The sequence below is a fragment of the Narcine bancroftii genome, chromosome 1 (assembly GCF_036971445.1).
Source record: "Narcine bancroftii isolate sNarBan1 chromosome 1, sNarBan1.hap1, whole genome shotgun sequence".
In the NCBI taxonomy this organism is placed as follows: Eukaryota; Metazoa; Chordata; class Chondrichthyes; order Torpediniformes; family Narcinidae; genus Narcine; species Narcine bancroftii.
Genome location: NC_091469.1, coordinates 206,872,365 through 206,890,908, shown reverse-complemented (window position 1 = coordinate 206,890,908; position 18,544 = coordinate 206,872,365). Strand labels below are relative to the sequence as shown.

Below are 18,544 nucleotides of genomic sequence, written 5' to 3'. Positions count from 1 at the left end.
GAAAAATACATCTTTCTTCACTTAATATATTTTTGTATTATCATCAGGGAAGAAGAGTTACAAAGCCATCCAATTCTTTCATTTCTGTTTTGAATCAAGGCTGATTACTTGTATCCAGGAGATATTTTGAGCAGTTGTGAGATAGAAGAAAAGAAAAATGAAGATTTCTTCTTAAACAGATCAGATAAAAGGCACTGAGGGAAGGGATAGAAAAGGTGGGCCTCAATGGAGTGGTCACTTTACAGGAGGAACAGCAACAGCATTGATCCAGTAATGAAAGTTTGAAACCCTCCATGGTGACTGAAGAATTAAATTAATCTGCTATCAAATTTATACCTGGTGTCAGGAACAATAAAACATTAAACTGCAGATCATTCCAAGAACACCGACTGGGTTCACTGATCTTTTTTAGTAAAGGTAATCCATAATCCTGACCTATCCTTGGTTGTATAACACTAAAGACCCTTCATTGTGGTTGACTCTTAATGATTTCTGTAATTTAGAGACAATTAGATAGACAAAGATTGGCAGTGATATCCATTTCTGTGAACAAATACATGTTAAAAGGTGATCTGCTGGAGGGTCAGGGAGTACTGGCTGTGGGAAGGGTGAGTGAGGAATAGGTAGTATTATCTCTCGGACAGGTGTAATAAACTGTTTAATCGCAATTCTTATTTCTAAGTTTGAGATTGATGGTACTACTTCTGCAATGTTAACCTTGTCTTGACATTACTCTGAGATATCAGCGGATAAATACATAAGGTTCGTCCAGAATTCTTGTGTTTAAAATACAGTCTGCTTGAATGGGTTAATATTCAACTAACACATGCCAGAGAGATGCTGTAAATATTTGTAGAGAGCAACTTGGAGCCTATTTTAAGAGTTAAGAAATTCGTTGTTGTGATCTCATGATTTATATTATTTAATCAACAGAAAGAAGGAGTAGCAATTTGAAATTGAGTACATTTTAGTTGGCAAAAGTTGAGTACACGTTGCTACATTATATATATTTGACTCCATATGTCTTTGTCAGCAAGCAATTCCTTTTGGGAGCTGAGCACAGGCAGGACTAATATTAGACATATGGGGCACATCAAGAAATGCAGGACATGCTTTGAAACTGGTTTTGCCTCATGTCTCACTCTAAGCATAGCCTATTTGGCATGCGCATTGATAAACAACCAGAGGTCTGACAGACTCCAGAAGCATTGGCGGTGCTGATGACTGGATGTGTGTAGGTATGCTGCTGCTTATCTCCTCCCTCTGTCCTTGTTATATTTAAACACATGTATGTGCAAGAACAGAGGTCTTTTCACAATGGGAAAAGATTGCAGTGCCTCACTGGGCATCTCGTGAACGACTACATTCTTGTTCTAGCATGTTTTGATTTGAAGAATTTAGCTCATGCAGCCTTGGTTTCCCTGACGCTTGCCCTAAGGTACTTTCTGTTAGTTTTAAATCATGAAGTTGTGCTTTGCAATCTATTATTTATTAACTGTTTAATAATTGTTTCCTGGTGTCGACAACTATTGTTGAGAATATACTACAATCTATAAGGTGAATTTGAATTAGTTTCTTCAGCCATTTGTTTTTTTGCCTTTAATCTTTTTCTTCACGCTGATTTCCAGCACTCCCTTAACATATAATGTTGAATGATAGGTTGCTACTTCTTTCTTTCACTGCAGTTTGGTTTATGTTATCCTTCAATTTCCTCTTTACTATGAGGTTCAAGGGATTTTTTTTTTTGCGTTTGCTGGATTGAGGTCTTTTGGTTGAAAGAAGATCCAGCCCATTAGCGGAGGGCCTCAATCCCACCCAAACAACAGAACTTTCAACACTGGCACGTAGGGGGTGACTTTTTCCATTCAAACTTTGGATGATGACGATTGATCGATTGGGGAGACACTATCCTTTCTTTAGACTAATCTAACTTGAAAGGATAATTGGTTTTGATAAACGATACTGATTAAATATGTTAGGTGATAGAAAATTTAGAGAAATATATATTTTCAATAGAATCACTTTTTAAAAAAAAATGCTCATACAAATATATTTTTTGCCAATCTATATTTTTCTCCAGAATTGCTCAGAAAACATTGTATCATCTCCAATGCTTGCAGCAGTAACAGGGAAATATTTATTGCCTCATTTATCAAGACCTGGATTATTGTTCTGATTGCTGAGACTGGTGCGCAACTCCGTTCACAGCTGCTGCAGGGAAGTCAAATCTACTGGGTCTGTTGCAGGTTATATATTCTACAGCGGGACAGTTTAACAACCTGCTGTAATGTCAAGATGAGAAATATTGCTACAGTTAATGCAGAGAGGAAAGCATAAAATCTTGCACAAGAATAATGGGGAGGAGCAGATATTTTCCACCTGGTCCTTCAGCCTTGCTCCACCATTCGTGGAGGATTGCAGTTGATCATCCCTTCAGCTCCACTTTCCAGCAGTACCGCAATGCCTCCTATTTTTTAAAAAAACGACCAATATTTGTTTTGAATGTACCCTGTAATGGAGTTACCCTGTGAGGTAGATTCATTACCCATTGATTCCTGTCCCGGATAGGAAACAGTTACTTAGTAGTACTGTATAACTCAGTGGTTAGAGTGCTGGCCTTGTAAACCAGGGGTTGCAAGTTCATTCCTTGCTGGGGCCTCCCCCCTGTGAGGGGCACTGGACAAAGTAGTGATTCTCTGCCTTCCTTTGAGTAGACACTTGTGACAATGAGAGAACCTTTACATTTACCCTATGTCTGGTCATTTCATCCCTTATTGGACCAAAACAAAAAGTGCCTAAGGACATTTGCATTTATGGAAAAAATAGAATTTGTATTTTACCTATTACTCGCCCATGAAATTAGATAGCAGATTTGCATTAAGTTAAATACATCTACGAGAAACAGTGAGCAGGTTTGAGTTAATGTAGAATACCTAAGTGGAATATAGATGCATATTTTGCAATTTTTGACCATACCTCATGAAAACCTAGAACTAACGAAATGCTGAGGCTCACAACAACCACTTTGATTTTGGGTAGCCTAATCGTATGCAATCTTATAATTTGTTCATGTTGCAAATGGGTCATTTCAATTTAATTTTTCAGATCAACAATTGTCAATTCAAACCTATCACACTCAAAGTATGATTCTGTTGATAATTTCACACAGCAATAGGGTGAAGCTTCAAAACTTATGCATTTTCACTCTTAAAGGTGGTGAGTAGGAAATTTTACTCGTGTTATTGGTGAACTTGCAATGGAGAAATAAAACTTTGTTAATTGAGAAGGAATGGCTACTCTCACTTGTGTGATGCAGATTTATTATCTAAAAGATGATGGATATATTTTGGATAAATATTAATCCAAATAATAAATTATATATATCCACACATCATGTTAAACAGAGGTTTTAAAGAAATACATCCAGAGAAAGTCAAATAATTTTTGAAATTCCGATTTCTGGGTTAACCAGCAAAGTACTTTTTTGTAGGTCTTGGTTTTTTCCCTATTGTTCAATTTCCTTATGACATAGAAGATGACAATTTTGCCCACTGAATATTCCCATTTTCCAGTTTCTTCCAAGTATCTGATTTCATATCTCCATCCACTTCCATGATTCTCTTGTGGCCTATGTAATACCCCCCCCCCCGAGTAGTTTTGAGTGGCATACCTTACCAGGACCACATACGGGGTAGTTTAGAATGGCATACCTTATCAGGACCACACACGGGGTAGTTTAGAGTGGCATACCTTAACAGGACCACACATGGGGTAATTTAGAATGGCATACCTTACCAGGACCACACTCTGGATAGTTTAGAGTGGCATACCTTACCAGGACCACACTCGGGGTAATTTAGAGTGCCATACCTTACCAGGACCATACTCAGGGTAGTTTAGAGTGGCATACCTTACCAGGACCACACTCGGGGTAGTTTAAAGTGCCATACCTTACCAGGACCACACACGGTGTAGTTTAGAGTGCCAAACCTTACCAGGACCACAGTCGGGGTAGTTTAGAGTGCTATACCTTACTAAGACCATACTCAGGGTAGTTTAGAGTGGCATACCTTACCAGGACCACACTCGGGGTAGTTTAGAGTGGCATACCTTACCAGGACCACACTCGGTGTAGTTTAGAGTGCCAAACCTTACCAGGACCACACTCGGGGTAGTTTAGAGGGCCATACCTTACTAGGACCACTCTCAGATTTATTTAGAGTCGCCATTTTCCTTCCTGGCTGTTCTTCTTTGGGATGTTGGAGGAAATTAAGCACTAGGGGGAAATCCATGTGACCAAGAGGGAGCTTTAAACTCCACACAGACTGCATCTAAGATTAGGTTTCACCCCAAGTGTGTCAGAACAGAAGATCCAAGGGGTATAAATTAAATTATAGAGCAGATAATTTATAGAGCACAGTATCTACCCAATTCGGCCCTATGAATCCGTGGTGCCCATTTTACACCCCATTTACCTAGACTCCATACATTTTTGAAGGGTGTGAGGAAACTGGATCCCCTGGAGAAAACCCATGCAGACATAGGGAGAACATATAAAGTCCTTACAGCACTGATTTCAACCCCAGGTCTGGTCCCGGTCACAGGTGCTGTGAAGGCTATGCACTAACCAAATTTTTTTACTACTGTTGCTGTACTGCTCAGTTTTGAGTAACTTATTTTAATATTCTAGATTTTCAATGGTTGATACATGTGGTTAGGTGAAACTGTTATAATCCAAGATAGACAGTATATTCTGAACTGATAAGTAGTTTTTGCATAGTTCTTGAAAATTATGATATTCATATGTTTAAGGTGTTGAATTGACACGGGGGTGAGGGGGAAACACCAAAGAATATTTTTGAGTCATCTTTTAAGATGCTCCTCTTAATTTTCTACATATCTGGCATCTCTGGCTTTAAAATGCCCTCAAAATCCTAAATAGGTCACCATTTTACAAAATAATTGTTTCCTAAAAAGGACAATGCAATGTGTTATTAATAGTGATCTGGTGACACAGTCATATTATGTTGTGGTAATTTAGCAAGAAATTTACTTGAAATAGGGCTTCAACATGTATAAATTTAGAGTGGTTAATTGGATCTGATCTCTCTCAGTCATACCTTTTGCATCTTGCTTCTGTGCTCACGTGGATGTTCCTGGTCTAGTTTAAGCATGCGTTTAAAAATAGCATTTCCTGCCGGTATTTAAATCATTTCAATTAGCTTGTACTTCTGGGTTAGTTTATGGTTTCAGGCAAAGTTTAACATTTGATTAACCCTGCAAATATGGGGCAAATTGTGCATTGAGATTAAAGAGTAGAAATGTGCACAGCAGTCAGTGTTTGGAATCAATTTGGAAATTAAAATGACTGTGTCTCTCAGCTCCAACTTTAGTCTTGCTCCAGGTACAGAGACTCTGCTACGTACATCAGTAGAGTATTGTTAACATTTTTCTCAGGTTGGGAATGTCACCAATATTTGAATTTCACCAAGAGCAGCAGGAAGGTTAAAATTCATGCACTTTTTGTCAAAGGTTCTGTTTATCTGTTGCAGAACAATGAAGCGTCGAGGAGATTTTTAAAAAACTTTTGGCAAGCACATGATTTATTTCACTTTCAGATGGTTTGGGCGTGATGGGACTACATGGAACAAGACAGTAGTCTTAATTGTTGACTCTGAATTGGAAGGTCAAATAGTTGATGAATGAAAACAAAGGATAAGGTCTAATTCCTGAGTTGACCTTTGGTGTGATTGCACATCGAGGGATAGTTACTAGGATTCATCTCCACTGCTGCTCTGTCCCTGTGTTATTTCACCCCCTTTCCAAGGAAAGAACATGTAGATACTGTAAGAATAAACATGTGAGCCTTTGGTATCACTCCTTTTGTGGTGGGTATTTCAGTTATCTATGAGCAACCTGATTTTCTAGGTTAGCATTAGAGACCTACAATATCCAGAATTATACATTTTCTAAATGACGGCTACTTTTCCAGCTTCAAAAGAGATTCACTGGGCTCATCCATGTTCTCTCTCAAATGGCTTAAGAAGTTGGATCTGCTTTCTCTGCCATTTAGAATGAGATGATTGAAACGTGTAGATCCAAAGTTAGAGAAAGAATAAGTACAGAAGTAAAGGAAAGGTGGAAAGAGTGGAATCAAATGGCTGGGGTGGTGGTGGGAGGTTGTTACTCAATGTTCATACTATTAGATTTAAGACTGTCCAAAAGAAATATGATGTAACATCCATGATCTTTTCCTTCCCCACCCCTCCCCCCCCACCCCATGATTTTTCTCTCCACCATTCACACCTTCTGTCCTATACTATTACCTCTGGCCCCTCTCCCAGCTTATTTCCCCCTTTATGTATGTAATTTCTATCTTAGTCTTAGACCCAAATCATTGTTCGTTTCTGCTCATGGATGCTGTCTGGCCCATCAATTATTTATCTGCTCAAAATCAGTATCTGCAGCTTTTGTGTTTCTCTAGTAAATATATATACATGGCTAGAAATGGAATATGTTCACCTTTCTTAAAGTTATTAGTTAAAAACACTGAATGGTAATGCATGGATATCAAACTCTACTGAGAGTGTCCCATCTAATATCTTTTGAGTTATGTTCAGGATTTGACCCCATAATTATAAATTCAGTGACTAACGCAATAGATAGATTACTGTCACCTTGGTTATAGTTAATATGGAAATTGGATTGCTGCCTTGGATACTGACTCCTCGAGGGTCATGCAAATTGATGCTGCAGTTTCCTCCAAGGGCTGCAGCACTGTCGAACATATCCAGTAACACACAAGCACATTGCATCACGTCTCAGTGACAATTGAGTCTCTGCTCTGATTGATACAACATTTGTCTGGTCTGTTAATCAAAAGGCTCAGAACTGTTTAGAAATTCAAGTAGCCCCAAACCCAAAGTTGAGTCAACCTTGGCTTTCCACATCAACGCATCCCTTTAGATCGATGCGCAGTTGGCACCTCCCGAGGTTTACAAAATTTATATTTGAAAATTTGCTCATGTTTGCAGCATTAATGGTTTGAATATAGGGCAGTGAAAAATAAAGAATAGATTCCATTTCCATCTTTCACATGCTGAGCAATGGCATGTCATGTTCAACAGTGCAATGCTATAAATGGCCATGAGATGAATGCAAAATACTGCTGCTGTTATAAATCTGAAAGAAAGTAAAATGAAACACTCAGTGCATCGGGCAGGATCCACAGCAAGTGAAACAGTTACCATTTGATAGTGGTTTTAATTCAGAGTGTGTTTAATCTGGACACTCAGAGTACTCCCTGCTATTCTGAATAATGTCCTGGGATCCTCATGGAACATGGATAGGTGCTACACAGGAACAGATCCTTCAGCCCACAATGTTTGTGCTGACTGTAGCGTGTCGAATGGTTCAAAGACTTGTTGACTCAAACCAAGGCTTTTATTAGCAAAAGACTGGAGCATATTATATCGAGATTGACCAGTCCAGACTGACCTGGGTCTGGTTAGGAGCATCCCTTTATGACCTGCCAGTAGGTGTGGCTACAGCTCTCAGCCAATCACTACTACTATATGTAAATATATACAAATAGATACATTGGTGATAGTATCCTGTACTATATCACAGTGACCCTAATGCCAAGTTAAACTAATCCCATCTGTCTGTGCATGGCCCATAACCCGCCATTCTCTATGTGGTCATATGCCCTTCTAAATGCTTCTAATGTATCTCCCATGGCAGCCCATTCCAGGCACCTACTGTCTATGTAAAAGAAAACATTCCCTCTCCCCTTAAAGGTATGCCCTCCAGTATTTGACATTTTTGCCCTGGAGAAAAAGACTTTTATATACTCAATCAATGCCTCACACAATCTTATAAACTTCTATCACGTTGCTTCTCAGCCTCCAACACTGCAGCAAAAACAATTCAAGTTTGTCCAACTTCTCTTTATAGCTAACACCCTCTAAAGCAGGCAACATCCTGGTGAACTGCGTCTGCACCTTCTCTAAAGCCTTCACAAGAAGAAGAAGCAAACAGTGCCTGCTGGAATCACTGAAAAGCCTGAGGACCCTGTGATGTCTGTCTCTGAGGGCAATGTAAGAACATCATTCAAGAGGGTGAACCCTCAGAAGGCATCAGGCTCTGACGGTGTACCTGGCAAGGTACTGAAGATCTGCGCCAACCAACTAGCCAAAGTTTCATGGACATTTTCAACCCCTCATTGTGGCAGTCAGAGGTTCCCATCTGCTTCAAAAGGGCATCCCAAGAATAGTGTGAGCTGTATGAATGACTATTGCCCAGTAGCATTAACTTGTACTGTAATGAAATACTTTGAGAGGCTGGTTATGACCAGATTTAACATACTTAACACATACACATAGATTTAACACCTATCTTCACAATCCCTCCACGTCAGATGCAATATCACTGGCTCTCCACTCAGCTCTGGACAGCTTGGCTTTCAATACCTTTATTCCCTCAGTGCCGGTCAAGAAGCTACAAACTCTAGGCCTCTGTACCCCCCTCTACAACTGGATACTTGACTTTCTCATTGGAAGACCACAGTCAGTACAAATTGGAAACAACCTCCTCACTGATCATCAACACAGGCGCACCCCAAGTATGCGTGCTTAGCTCGCTGCCCTACTTATTATACACCCATGACTGGGTGGCCAGGCACAATTCCAATGCTATCTACAAGTTTTCTGATGACACCACAGTGGTCGGCAGAATCACAAACAACAATGAGGAAGTGTACAAGAGGGAAATAGATCAGCTCGTTGAATGGTGTAACGACAACAGCCGTGTGCTCAATGTCAGCAAAACCAAGGAGAAGATGGTGGATTTCAGGAGGAAGTCAGGGGAGCACGACCCAGTTCTCATCGAGGGCTCAGTAGTGGAGAGAGTCAAGAACTTCAGATTCCTGGGTGTCAACATCTCTGAGGATCTGTCCTGGAGGCTCCACATTGATGCCATCACAAAGAAGGTTCACCAGCGGCTATACTTTGGGAAGTGTCTGAGGAGATTTGGTACATCACTAAAGACTCTCGTAAACTTCTACAGGTGAACCGTGGGGAACATTCTGGCTGGTTGCATCACTGACTGGTATGGAGGGACCAACTCTCAGAACAAGAATAAACTCCAGAGGGTTGTTAACTCAGCCTGCGACATCACAGGCACCAGACTTCACTCCATCAAGGACATCTACATGAAGCGGGGTCTTAAAAAAGCAGCCTCCATCCTCAAAGACTTTCACCACTCAGACCTAGCCCTCTTCGCTCTGCTACCATCAGGGAAAAAGGTAGAGGAGCCTAAAGACGAGTACTCAGCTGTAAAAGGACAGCTTCCGCCCTGTTGCCATCAGATTCCTGAATAATCGATGAACCAAAAACACTGCCTTACTTTTCGTGCCTCTTTTAATTTTTTTGTAGTAATGTTGTAAGATGTTTGCACTTTTTAATGCTGCCCCAAAACACCAAATTTCTGATTCTGACAGTAACCAGAACTACACATAGTATTCACAATGTGGCCAAACCAAAGTTTTATACAATTGCAGCATGACATTTATACTCAATGTCCTGACTGATGAAGGCAAGCATGTCAAATTCATTCTCATCAACCATTTTTGCCACCTTGTCAAAAATCTCCATCTAGTTTGTAAGGCATAAAGCTGCCCGTGTTAATTCTCCATAATTAGCCCATTCTTTACCAAATGTGAGTAAATCCTATCCCTAAGAATCCTCTCCCATGCAACAAATGCTCAACACTGGTGACTCTTGTCTAAGCCTAGAGAGGATACAAAATCTCAGTCAAGGCCTCAGCAATCTCCTCTCTTGCTTCTGCAAATAACCTGAGATAGATATCAAAAGGCCTTGGGGCTTTTGTACACCTTAATATTGTTCAATGGACCAGACACCACCTGCTTGATATTAACATGTCCTAAAATATTAGCGAGGCCCACACTGATCTCACTGTTCTCCATACCCTTCTCCTTAGTGAATATCAATGCTGAGTACTTGTTTGAAACTTCACCTTCTTCTTCTGATTCCATGCATAAATTCTCTCTTGAGGGGCTTATCCTTAATCCTACTCACAAAGGACATTTTGTGGCCTCTTTTGATGTTCCTAATTCCCTGTTTAAATTCTTTCTTGCTTTGTTTATATTCCTCAAGGATTCTGAATTATTACAGCTCTCGAAATTTACGTCTGCTTCCCTTTTTACATTTTAACTACATTTACAACTCTGGTCATCCAAGATTCCCATATCTTGCCATCTGTACCTTCCTCAATAGGACATGTTAGTCCTGACCTGATCAGCTGGTCTTTAAAAAAAACACCCACATGTCAGATGTGGATTTGCCCAATAACAGCTGCTCCCAATCTTCTCTCCCCTTATTCTGTGGTAATTTGACCTCCCCCAATTTAACTCTTTCATTGACATCCGGACATCTTTATGCATAATTATCAATAAACATAAGGAATTGTGATCACTGTTCCCAGAATGCTTCACCACTGAAACTAGATTGCCAGGTTCATTTCCCAGTTCAAGATCTAGAATGACTCCCTCCTCCTTTGGTTGGACTATCTCTGCAATGTTTCTCTTGAATACACCTGGAAAATTCTGCTGCATCTAGGCCTCAATGTATTTATCACTGTGTATTGGATTGCAAATCTTCCACACAGGTTCAAGCCTGTGATTTCAGGAGATTCCTAGGTTAGAGGTGCATATGTCAAATGGAAATCTCTGGTGTATTTTAACTCCGTGGCTCTTTTACAAAGGCTGTATTTTAAAATGTCAGTGTATGTTGGCCATTAGCTTGCAGCATTTTTGGATTAGTGTTCCCCAACCAGGAAAGGATGCATTGAATGCTTCTCAGTGGGGACAATTAAAATGAGACAAAAGAAGTTTTCTCTTTGTGAATTTATTTTGCATTAAATCCAGTGTCTACCTTAATATGAATAACAACCGTTACCTGTCACATGAGTATCATTCTCAAAATCTTGTTCTAATGTATTCTGTACTTAATAATGTTGGGACATATTTTATGTTAAATGGGAAATGAAATAATTTAAATTTTGACCCATTATTCTCCTGTACATTGTCCATGATCTGTTGAGTATTTTGTTCATTCCCAAATTAATTAAATTGCAGAGAACCAATGTTATTCTCACTAAATAAATTAAAAATTTCATTTAAAGTCTGAGAAAGTATTGTTCTGTCTGAGCCAACGGTGACATGTGAATCTCTTGCTTTCCTCTTACTTTCAATTAATTTTAAAACTATTAATTTCAGTTTTTGTTTTCTGAATCAAAATTATTCTGCCCATTAATTTTATACCGTACTAATGCTCCCCTAAAGCTATGTGATTCAAATCTCTTTTTCTATAATCATCCAGTTTTGTTGTATCATGCCACGTTCTATACAAAGTTGGAGTAATTTTTTTGGAATCCCCTATTGGATTGCATTACCCCTCATGAGAGAAAGCTTTAAATTTCCTTCATAATTAGAATACGTACTCTAATTATTTTATTATATTCTGTCTATAGCTCCAAGATCCATCCTGTAATAGCATTCTTAAAACACCAGCCACTACTTAAATTGTTTTCTTTTCTTCTGGCCTTCTCTACATTGGAGAGACTGAGTGCATATTGGAAGATCGGTTCGGTGAACACCTTCCCTCCGTTTGCCCCAATGACAGAGACATCCCAGTAGCCAACCATTTCAGTTTTGTGTCAAACCCCCCCCACACTCACATGTATGGCCTTGTGTACCAAGACCACCTGAAAATTGGAGAAACAACCACCTGATTTCACTCTCCAGCCAGATGGCATTAACATTGACTTTTCCAGTGTCTGCTCTCCTCTTCCCCCTCCCCTCCCCTTCCCTTCCCCTTTCCAGGTCTCCTCCCTTTCCCCAGCCATCCCAGATCTCTGCTGTCCCCTCCCTCCCTCTTCTCCAATCACCTCCTGTCTTTGCAACCACCCCCCTCCCCCCTACTCTTAATTGATGCCTGCTGACATTTTTCCATACCTTGATGGCGCTCAAGCCTGGAAACGTCAGCTATGTAGCTTTATCTTTGCTAATATAAAGGACACAGTTTGACCTGCTGAGTTTCTCCAGCATTGTGTTTTTACTTCAACCATGGTGCCTGCAGACTTTTGTATTTTACACTTTCCTTTTTCTTAAATTTGTTAGTTGCTTTTATACAATTTCCTATGTATAAAATCCTGTTCAACTATGTCTGTCTTAAATAAATAAGGCATAACATGACAGTATGTTAACCCTGATGATCTTCCCATTTCATGTAACATTAGGAACAGCTCATTTAATATATTTCACTATTCCTTTTCTCCACAATAGATGCTCGACCCAAAATCAGATGAGCAAGCTGAGATGCTACCGGAGGAAAAGATTCCAATCAGCGATCTCCATCTAACTGAAGAAGGAGAAGATGGAAATGAGAAGCTCCCAGAGAAAGACAAAGGCGTAGAAGAAGAAATTAAAATTTCAGAGGATGTGAAAGAAAGCACTGAAAAGCGGGATATTCCCAAATCTCAGAATCCTCAACTGCCATTCAATATCCCCGAGGTGAGACTGGACAGAACTTTCACCCAAAGTACTGAAGAGTTACCCATTTTACTTCTTGATGGGGGTGAAGATGATGAGGAAGAGGAGGAAGAGGAGGAGGAGGAGGAGGAGGAGGAGGAGGAAGATAGTGATGACTGTTACTTGGACAGTTGCGGATCGAAACGCCGCAGTATGATTGAGACGTCAGATTGTGAGAAGCACTCCACTCTTTCTGTTCAGAACTCATTGCGTCGGCGGACACACAGTGAGGGAAACCTGAAGCAGGAGACAAAGGTTCAGTGCTTTAAATCTGACAATGCACTCAATTGTGTTGGGTGCGATGGTCAGAAAGCAAAAGCTAACTGGGATCCACCCTCTCCAAAAACCCTCAAAAAGGAGCTGACGAACGTGAAAAATGGTGGATCCATGCATCAACTTTGCCTCATCTTCTCTGCACGGAAAGTGAGTACTCTGGTTTATTGCTCAGTATAATGTTGGCTTCACTCTCATGCTTTGGATGGTCAATGTGTGTGCAATCCTTGCACTTAACATGAAAAAAAAAGCCCAAACTAATGTTGCTGCCTCATTGTTCTCTGCTCGATGAGTATATATTGTAGTCTTGGTACTACTGTTTCCTTATAGCTTTAGCAATGTCTGATGAATCTCCTTTATAGCTATAGAATGTTTTGTGTTTGGCTCAGATTTTATTTGGTCACCTGGCTTCTTATGGCCAGGGTCTACATTACTTAATCAGAGCATTTGGCTTGCCCAGATTTTGCAGGACTCCTGACAGCAATTCCATTGCTGGAATCCTGATGGAGCAGGAATGAGGTTGTTTGGCTGTTGATTCCCTGAATTTGGTGAAACTGCATCCTTCTTCATTTGAAGTGAGATTGTAGAGCTGAGGGGAAGATGGTGAGAATAAGATCACTTGTAATTTTCTAATGAGCAGCACTTTGTTTAGCACCTGTAATTATTTTAAATATAATTTGGTATTTTCATTGTTTAAGTCCGAGACATTGAGTAGAGCAGGGTTCCCCAAACTGGAATCCTTGGAAGAAGTGACAGGGAGTAATAACATGAGATGCGTTTTTCTTTCATTTACTTATTTCTTCAGTCTGTAATTCTATTTGTTTCTGGGACGGCAGCAAATTGTACTCTCCACCCCAAGAAAAAAATACATCACAAGGTCTGATGTCAGCAACACCGATATCAAGCTTGTGCATTACTTCTAACCAATGAAAATCTGAATTCTTCTGGCACACAGCCAGTGAAGGGCCTGGCCATATTTTACTGGTAATTACAGAAACCGACTTGATACCGCTCCTGGCATAAGGATTCAACTATCTAATATTGTGTCCAACATTAAGAGGATCTGTGATGACAAGAAACAATTTCATTCCTCCCATTAAATGTAAATTAGGGGCAACAAATAATTTCAATTTGGAGATTGGTGAGTTTATTTACTTTCTTACTATATGTTTTTATATACCAGGTATTGCAAACTGTACATGACAATTGGGGTTCTGCCATTTCCAAATGCCCCCCAAAAGGGTTCCGTGAGCTAAAAAATTTGGGAAACCCTGAAGGAGAGGAATATTGACCTGAAACTAGGGGCAGCTTTTTGCTCTCTGTCAGAGGTTTCAGAGAAGTTTCTGGTGTGGGTTGTTTGTGCTTTGTTTGTGGCTCGCCCACCCGTCTGGTCCTCGTGCTTTATCCAGAGTGGTTCTCTGGATCCAAGGAAAGTGAGATTGAATAGGCTACAAATGTGAGCAAGGGAAAAACTCCAGGTGAATGTAGAACCATGGAACACTACAGCACAGAAACAGGCCCCTTCGGTCCTTCAGGTCTGTGCCGAACCATTTTTTTTGCCTAATCCCACTGACCTGCACCCAATCCATAGCCCTCCATACCTCTTCCATCCATGTACCTGTCCAAATTCTTCTTAAATGTTAAAAATGAGCCCACATTCACCACTTCAGCTGACAGCTTGTTCCACACTCCCACCATTCTCTGTGTGAAGAAGTTCCCCCCCTAAACTTTTCCCCTTTCACCCTTAACCCATGACCTCTAGTTTTTATGTCACCTACTCTCAGTGGAAAAAAAATGCTTGTCTACATTTGCTCTTTCCATCACCCTCATAATTTTAAATGCCTCTATCAAATCTCCCCTCTTCTACGCTCAAGGGAATAAAGTTCTAACCTGTTTAACCTTTCCCTGTAATTCAGTTCCTGAAGTCTGGGCAACATCCTAGTAAATCTTCTCTGCACTCTTTCTGTCTTATTGATACCTTTCCTGTAGTTAGGTGACAAAAACTGAACACAATACTCCAAATTTGGCCTCACCAATGTCTAATACAACTTTGTCATAACATTCCAAATATATTCATATTTCTTTTCTTTTAGATTAGTAACAAATTTATTCTCACTTAAAAACTGGACTTTTAGTTGCTGCATTTTCTAACTGATTGGGAGAAGTTGAGGCACTTTGACCTCCAGGGATTACAGTTTGGGCACTAATGTAGCTGAAAAAATCTTTCAGAATGTCCCATATCTCAGTGAGCAGCCTTGGGAACCTGGGCCTGTGAATACATTATCAGTGAGGTTCATGCAGGACGTAGGGTCTCGGGTATGTTTTTTACACAGCCACTGCGTTCCAGGAAATTGTTCCAAATTTTCCAGAATGCAGTCTGTTTAAAAAAAGATTGAAACGGGAATAAGGACTCATTCCCATTTTGACATTTTACCTCCTTGATCCCTAGTTATTTTCATGGATTGCCTGTAGTCTAAACTGAACTGCAGGAAAACCCATGAACAATGGGCTAATGAATAGGACATCCAGCCTCCTTATATACCGCACTTCAGGTATTCTGTCTAAACCTGCGATGTGATACGGATATTTGGAGTTTTGGTCGTTCCTGTGTGAACAGCCAGTCATGGAAGGTAGGGAGACACTTCAGAAAAGAAAAATCACGCAAGTTCTGTGTTTTTTAAAAAAAACATAAGAGACTCTTCACTAATGGACATCTCTTTGCCTCCTGCCCTGGCCTTAGCCAAGCCATTTGGTCTGTTACTGCCAATAAATTCTCCTCCAGTAATGGCGTGTTCCTAGCTGGAGTGCTACTGAGATGTTCTGCAACTAAATGCTGGTACGTTATTAAAAGAAACTGTGGAGCTTTCATGCTGTTCACCAATGGGGTAATTTCCATGGTTTGCTACGTTCTACTGAAGTTTATGTAAATTTGTGCTGGTGTGTGCTATCATACATTAGAAGCCTTGCATTCTGTTTTTGATTGAAGCTCTTATTAATAGGTCATACATGAGTTAATGAAAGTATGTTATTAGAAAACTGTTCTCCTGACACGTAACAGTTGGAGAATTCAACCTGTGTTTAAATCTAAGTGCTCAGAAACTGAATTGGAGGTCAAAACAGATTGAATATCTTGGTCTGTGTGTTTGAAGGGAGGGTTGAGAGTGATTGGAGATTGGGAATCAGAGGCTAGGAGATTGTCTCTGGAGAGTGGGGTGGATGATAGAGAGTGAATATTTGGGGCAATGCAGTGGTATAGCTCATAAACCTGATGCCCTCCAGCTTCAATGACCCAGGTTCAATCCTCCTCCCGCTCCCCAAGACCATGTGGATTTTTGCAGATTGTTCCAGTTTTCTTCCATTTTCCATGCCTGGATTGGGGAGTATTAGCTATGAGGAGAGATTGAACAAATGCTAGGGTCAGAGACTGAGGTATGACCTGATAGAAGTTTATCAAGTGATGAGAGGGTGGACAGTCAGAGCTCTTTCCCGAAGGTTGAAATGTCAGATATCAGAAGACATTAGTTTTAGATGAGAGCAGAAAAGTTAAAGGGAATTTAAATAAACTTTTAATCAGAAAGTGATAGGTGCCAGAGGAGGAGGTAGATGCATATACAATGACAATGTTTAAGAGGCATTTACAGAGACTTGTGAATATCAGGGAACAGAAGAATATGAACCATGTGCAGGCAGATGAGATTAGTTTAATTTGGCATCATGATTAGAACAGACATGGTGGGCTGAAGGGACTGTTCCCATGCTTTACTTTCTATGCTCAATGTAGGTTTGAAGGTTAATTGGCCGTTGTAACACTTCTAGTGTGTAGGTGGGTGTTACATTCTGGGGGGGGGGGGGGGGTTAGCGGGAATGTAGAAGTGTTAAATGGGTACTTGATGCACTGTGTTGACTTGGTGGGTTGACAGACTGTTTCTGTGCTCTATGTGATTATTTATGTTATTAAGTAATTAAATTTATTTTTGTGACGTAGCTCTGTACTCATGAGAGGAATTTAATTTGGTTTTCTGCTCAACCACTTACGCCTGCAGGAAATATGTGGCAAGAATTCTAACATTAGTAGATCCAGCTTGCAATGTTTGCCTTACTTGAAGACCTGCTGTTTCTTCTCTTTTGCATGCCAACAATTGTCCATCTGTGTTTAAGTTTGCAAATTCTGTTTCAACCAGAACAGTTTTAATTGATAATTGAAGCTATCGAGGTTTTATTGAGTTCACTTTCTGTTTAGATATTTCATTTAAAGGGATGCAATTAAAGGCTGAAATTCTAGAAATCAGAACTTAAATTGTAAAGAGCAATTTTTGGAATGAAGAAGGTTAGATAACAATGAAAGGGGAGGAAGTCTGGTAATAAGGGATGGATGGAGAATGCAGGTCAACAGGGCACACCCATGACACCAAGAGCACAAATGGGATCAGGTTCAGAGAGAGGGGGGAAGATGTTGCTATGAGAATGTGTGCAGAGAAACTAAATGAGCACTTTGCTGCAGCTTTCCTCCAAGAGGTGGGTGTCAGGAATGAGTTCTTGGCAGATGAGCTTGCAATAGTCTGCGCACATTTGGAGTCAGAAACAGGATATTCATACAAGAGGAAGTTGGAGATAAGAAGCATAGGGAACAGCACATCCAAAACAGCTTCCTTGATATTTGCAGTCCTCAATTAGTCTTGAGTCCTTCTGCACCTTGCCTTGTTAGGTGTCTTTCCAGTGATTGGATTTGCTTCCTCAACTTTCTTTGGAAGCGTGTTCCAGATATCAACCACTCTCTGAGGGGAAAAAAAAACTTTCTTCTCAGGTACCCTATAAAGTTCCTTCCTCTCACCTTTAACCTGTGTTCTCTTGTTTTGGATTCTCCCACCATGGATAAAACAGTTTTGACTCTCTCCCCTTTCTATACCTCTCATAAGATCATCCCTCAGTTGACTTGATAAACTCAGCCCATCCAAACTCTCCCCATGACTAAATCCCAATCCAGATGACATGCTGATAAATCTCCTCTGCGCTTTCTCTCTCCAGTTTTCTATCATGTGGATATAACAATCCAAATGTGATCAAACCAATATTTTGACAAGTTGAAATATAACATGCCGACTCTTGTATTCTGCGCAAGCATATGCCTTCTTTATCACCCTATTGACCTATGTTGCCATTTCACCCCATAATTTACTGTTGCTCCTGTACCTACCATTTACTATGCATGCCCTACTGCCATTTGACTTCCCAAAATACTTCACCTTGCTCCACCCACCTTTCTATCTGATCTCTATCCTGCTATCAGACACACACCATGCACAACACCACCAACTTCTGAGTCAACCACAACCTAACTAATCATGCCTTCTACATTGACGATAGAATATTTTGACCAAGCGTTTTTATTCTGGATTTTTTTTCAAACCTTGATAATGCCTGATATATCAGTTATGTATTTTTATCTTTGTTATATAAAAGACACTGTTTGACCTGCTAAGTTTCTCCAGCTTCGTGATTTTTTTAACTTCAAACACAGTGTCTGCAGATTTTCCTGTCTTTCTTCAAGTTTATTGTCATCTGATTGTACAAGTACAAACCAATGAAACAGAGTTCTCCGGTCTTCAGTGCGAAACATGCAGACACATACCCAGACATAACACACATATAGACAAACAAGGA

The 18,544-nt window shown here is 40.2% G+C and overlaps 1 protein-coding gene across 3 annotated transcripts in view; it reads left to right on the top strand.

The window, feature by feature from the left end:
- rgs3a (regulator of G protein signaling 3a) overlaps positions 1-18,544 on the top strand; it is a 162,029-nt gene that overhangs the window by 115,807 nt on the left and 27,678 nt on the right. For 2 of the 3 annotated variants that reach the window (XM_069889639.1, XM_069889615.1), the window contains one exon: positions 12,365-13,033. In XM_069889639.1, coding sequence (XP_069745740.1) covers positions 12,365-13,033 — 669 coding nt within the window. Of the gene's footprint in view, positions 1-2,123; positions 3,217-12,364; positions 13,034-18,544 lie in introns of those variants that run through there. The other variant, XM_069889623.1, reaches the window with a different exon arrangement.